Source organism: Fukomys damarensis, unplaced genomic scaffold (assembly GCF_012274545.1).
Source record: "Fukomys damarensis isolate Sample0158 unplaced genomic scaffold, DMR_v1.0_HiC HiC_scaffold_38, whole genome shotgun sequence".
Classification (NCBI taxonomy): domain Eukaryota; kingdom Metazoa; phylum Chordata; class Mammalia; order Rodentia; family Bathyergidae; genus Fukomys; species Fukomys damarensis.
The window spans coordinates 50,262,762-50,268,088 of NW_022900950.1; the positions used below are offsets into that span (position 1 = coordinate 50,262,762).

Here is a 5,327-nt window from a genome sequence, read left to right on the forward strand (position 1 = left end):
AATTGTTGTTTTTTTTTTTTTTTTTTTAATCTTGAGTCTTCAAAACTCTATGGGCTCTGTGTCTCCTCAATAACAGATCTTGAAAATTTAATTCAATTTCTCAACAATTTGTTACTTCTCTGTTTACTACCACTGCCCTGTTCAATTTCTTTTTCTTCTCTTGAAAACCCCCCAGCAGTTCACTTGAAATTCTGGTTTGTCCTTTATATTCATCCTCCACACTACCAAGATGTGACCTAAAATGGAGATTCTTCACTTCCTTACTGAGATTCCTATAATGGTTTCTCATCGCATACAGTACAAAGAATAAATTCTTTACCTTAGATTACAAGACACCTGAATAATCTGGTCCCTGATTACCCTACCAGGCTCATTTTTCTTTATCTATTAAGCTCCAATAATAATAATTTGCTTATATTTCCCATCTTATATTTCATATGCTGCTTCACATCTTCTCTACATTGAAGAAATATCCATCTCATTGTTGGACCAATTAGACCCTTGTTCTTTCCCCTATAACCTAGCTAAGTCATAGTTGCACTTGTACCAGCTACTGTCTCTTCCAGGGAGTCATCTCTGATCCTTTGGGATGGGCTACATGCCACTCTTTGAAATTCGCAAATCTTACAATGTACATCTCTTTTATTTTACTAATTATATTCAATTGTCTGCCTTTCTTGTAGGTAGTGAGGTTCTAGCGGTACACAGTAGATACTTTGTGAGCATCTGCCACATTAACTATAACAATGAAAGCACTCAACTTGCGTTAGTGTAATTACTTTTCACAGTAATAACATCCAAACTACGAAATGTATACGGAGCCACGACTATCTCAAATATATTACATAATTGTTTGGTTCACTGCACTTCACTCTGTTTCGTGTTATTAATTCTCCCTAAATCCTGCCACTTTATATCGGATCCTCTTTGCTCAGCAAGTCAGAGTTTGACAATAATTTTTAAATATAATGAATCAGCACCTCATCCCTCACTACATGAACTATATAAATAGTCTCTAGATGAGTTTTCATTTGATAAGCGCTGCAAATAAATCTTTCATTTATGTCAGAGATTTCGCTAAGCCTTCTCCGAGGTCAGTAAAGTTTTTCCATTATGTTTTTCATTCTTGGCTTCAATATGCTGTCAACTTCTTTAATATACATACATATCCAATGTTATTTAATAAAAAATAAAATGCTATCTTTTATAAACATCACTGTTTTGAAAAATACCTTAAACTTTTTATATAACCAATAATTGGATAAACCTATGAAAAATGAACAAAATGTTGGCCTTTTAGTTATGATCAAATTTTAGTTGCTTTAGGGATTTTTATACTTTAAGTGACAGTTGTGATTAAAGTATATAATTATGATTATGGGTTATCCAGCATGAATTCAGTATCCAGTATGGATTTTGTATATGAATTTATAAATGAAACTAAATACAGTATATATAGTTCTATGTATATATGTACACATACATGATTATGTGGATATATGTATGTGTGTGTGTGTATATATATATGCACATGCAGACATATAAAGAGTCTGCCAAAAAATGTGTACACACTTCAGGAAAAGAAAAACTTGTATAAATATTTTAATACTAAATGTACTGAGACATCATGAGACTAATACAAGTTACCTTTGGACTCTACAATTAAATACAAAAGGTGGCCATTACCTTCTAGATAGTCATTTATTTTTCCTTTTCCTGAAGTGTGTATATATTTTCTGGCAAACTCTGTATATATGACCTTAAAATGCATTCAATTTATTCAATTCTAAATTGAAAGAAGTATCTTGGTTAAGGTTTTGGGTTAAAGTTTTCATTAGGAGTTAAACAAATAATAGTTAATATATGGGGAGAAGCCCATCTCTATACCCCCAAAATCAACATTCTTATTAGAGTTCATAGGATCTTAGATATCATATAGGCCAGTTTATAGATTGAAGCCAAGAATGGTCAAGTTACTGTTTGCAGATAAAATAAACAATTATCATTAACTTTAAAGTCAAAGGACTAGGGTTTGCTTTGGCAGCACATAACGCTAAAGTCAAAGGCCTAGATTTCCTAATCTCAAGTTTAATTCTCTCTCCATATCCAAAAAGTCTGTCAAGGAACAAGTACAAGGTGCTCCAGGTTTATTTAATCCATACTCGGGTAACAGTTCTCTAAATATGTATACATTAGGCTCATATTAATTGCCACCTATGTAGCTGTCAGGATTATTTTTAATACCATGACAAGAAGAAAATCAGCTATTTAGAACATAAGAATTACTAAATAGCCAAAAATTTTTTAGCTGCTTTCAAAGGAAAGTTGATTCTTGGTTAAATTATAAACTCCTTATTTTCTGTGTCTATAATCCCAAGCAACCAACCTTACCCAAACGGAAGCTCAGAGATGAAATTAAAGGCAATGCTGAAAATTCTAAGGAATTTAAGTTGTTGAATATCAGAAGGAATTGCTTTGATAGGATTGTTTCTCAGTTTCAGTATTTGTAAATTTTTAAGGCAAAATATCTGAAGAACAGAAAAGAGAAACAAACATGAATGGAATACTGAAGTAGCAAATTCCTATTATCTTTTATGAGCTCTTTCAGCTAATGTAGTAAAATCAGGATAGCAATATAAAAAATTGGGTTATATCATACATCTCTATAAAACTTTTACTAAACCTTTGAAACAAGTTGACCCATATTAACATGCTTGATGTTAAGACAGTGCAACTACTGTACTCATATGTCCTGGAATCAAAAATTGTCCTTTTCTAAATGGAAAAAATTGTCCTTTTTTAATCAAGTAAAGATGAGGAAGGGAGGAGATGGATGCAGAACCAGGAAGATAAACAGAATTAACCTTAGTGGTCAGTCACATGTCCCAAATCATAGCCAGATTATTTAACAGTGATATCACAGTAGTTTCATGTCTACTGAGTTTTAATATGAAAGTTAAAATAGGTATACCACTTAAATCTATGATCTTTGCTTAATGTATTTCTTACTCTCTGTTGAATCTTAATAAGGCTTTATATTAGCTCTTTTTAAAGATTTTATTAAAACTTTTTATGATATTAAAAATCCAAAAGTGGTGGAGTAATTCGTGTGACCAGGAAATGTGAATCTTCTAAAGGTTGTTTTCTTTTCAAAATTGTTCTGGCTCTTTGGAGACCCTTATTTTAATTTTTAGGGTTAGCTTATAAAATTCTTCAAACAAAAAGGTACTACAGTTTTCATAGTGATTGTAATGAATCTATAGATTAATTTGGGAATACTGCCCTGTGACAGTTTTAAGTTCTTCAGATCCATGAACATGAGGTGTTTTTCCATCTATATATTTACTTTCTTTCAACAATATTGACACTTTTATATTGCAAGTTTTGCACTTTTGTTAAACTTACTCTTAAATATATTATTATTATTCATGCTATTGTAAATGGAATTGTTTTATTTTATTGTCAGGTTGTTTGTTGCTAGTATACAGAAGTAGAATTGATTTCTGTATAATGAGCTTCTATACTGCAACCTTTCAGAAATCATTCATTAGTTCTAATAGTATGTTAGTGTCTTAGGACTTCTATGTTCAAGACCATGTTATCTGCAATTAGGGATAGTTTAACCTCTTTTCATTTTTTATGAAAATTTTAAAATATAGCTTAAATTTTTTAACATAGTCATGAAGGATTTTAAAATTAAGAAGTAATATTTGCACATTTTTATGTGTTAACTATATAATTATTACCACATCTAATTATGGTAATTCAATACATGTGTGCAATGTGTAAGAGTCAAATAATATTCTTTTCTTTTTAACTTGGATGCTTTTTATTTTTTTCTCCTACTTTTTGTTTTCTTTTTGAATAATTACCTGGCCTAGCTACTCCAGTTTGCAATGTTGATTAGAAGTGGCACTTCTATAATTAAGCCTTTTTGGATGAAACCCAAAATGCATTTACTTTCAAGTAAATACTTCAAGGTATCATAAGATGACTAGTTTTAATCTCAATTATTCACAATCATAAACTATAGCCACATATATGCAATAATAAAGATGGACTTACTTCTATGGGAAATTTAGTGAGATCATTGAATGATAAATTAAGATATATCAATTGGAAAGCCAAAGGTGTTAAGTCTGGACAATTCGTGATAAAAAATCCCTGAAAGAAAGTAATGAAAGATATTATTAACAATAAATCCCTTCCATAGAGGTACGCTGCTTTGAATTTTTAGCAGCAATATTTCAACTTCAACATAAGACACACCATCAAATTTTTCCCAAGCCATAAAGGGAGAAATTATATTGCTATGTAGGTTGTGAGGTTTTTGTGTTTGTATTTGTTTCATTTTGTTTTGTTTTTGGTGCTGGGGAATGAAACCTAGGGCCTCTGGCCTGCCAGCCAGGTGCTCCACCATTGAGCTGCACCCCAATCTTTCTGTGTAGTCTTAAAGTGTGTTGCTTTTAGTGTGAGGTCAAGCAGTTTTTCATGTTTCTTAAGGTAATGTGTTTCAGTGAACTATCTAGTCATGTGTTTTGCCCATTTTTTTTGTTGGATGCTAGTGTAAATAAAATTATCTTCTTAATTTTCTTCCCTGCTGTACAGATTTTGTGTGTTGATATTACATAGTATAACTTTGCTAAATTTGCATGTGAACTATAGTGGCTGTCTTGCCAGTGCTAATCACAATTCCACAAGTCATAATTTGCAAATTCTACGAAATAAAAATCCCTAAAGTCTAAGATATCTAGATATCAAAATCCCCAAAATAAGTATCATGAAAGATTAAAATCCTGAATATTGAAATATTTAGAGGTGAAATCCTGAAAACTGCAATTCTCATTGATAAGGGATGAAAAACGCCTCTATAAAAGGGATAGAAAGCTGAATTCTTGGGCAGGCAATAGGGTGTTTTCTGTTGCAGACAAGACAGTTGCCAAATTATTCATAAAAGTATTCAGGATGCTCAATGATCTTCTGAACCAGATACATGCTGATAGGTGCTCTGGGGTATAAAACACATTACATGGAGAACTATTCTTGGTTAGGGTTTTCACTGTCTAAGAAGATAGACTTCTTTGATTTACCACTGAACCTAACAAACACTACAGCATATTTTGCTTTGGCTTAATATGTGGCACTTTCAAAGTTGTCTCAACCGGGTTTTTATTTGTTTTAAAATAAATAAAATACAAAGACTTTGGAAGCCAAGAGCTCTACGTTTAAATCCAAACTTCGTTACTTGTTTACTGTATAGTCTTTGCAATTTATTTTTGTTTGTTTGTTTGGGTCTTTTTTTTTTTTTTTTTTTTTTTCTGGGGTTT

At 31.5% G+C, this 5,327-nt stretch overlaps 1 protein-coding gene across 2 annotated transcripts in view; it reads right to left on the reverse strand.

Moving 5' to 3' along the window:
• The window catches only part of Lrrc63 (leucine rich repeat containing 63), a 35,202-nt gene that overhangs the window by 15,888 nt on the left and 13,987 nt on the right, over positions 1 to 5,327 (reverse strand). For both annotated transcript variants that reach the window (XM_010637024.3, XM_010637025.2), the window contains 2 exons: positions 4,066 to 4,164; positions 2,392 to 2,528 (listed from right to left, as the gene is read on the reverse strand). In XM_010637024.3, coding sequence (XP_010635326.1) covers positions 2,392 to 2,528; positions 4,066 to 4,164 — 236 coding nt within the window. The remainder of the gene's footprint in view (positions 1 to 2,391; positions 2,529 to 4,065; positions 4,165 to 5,327) is intronic.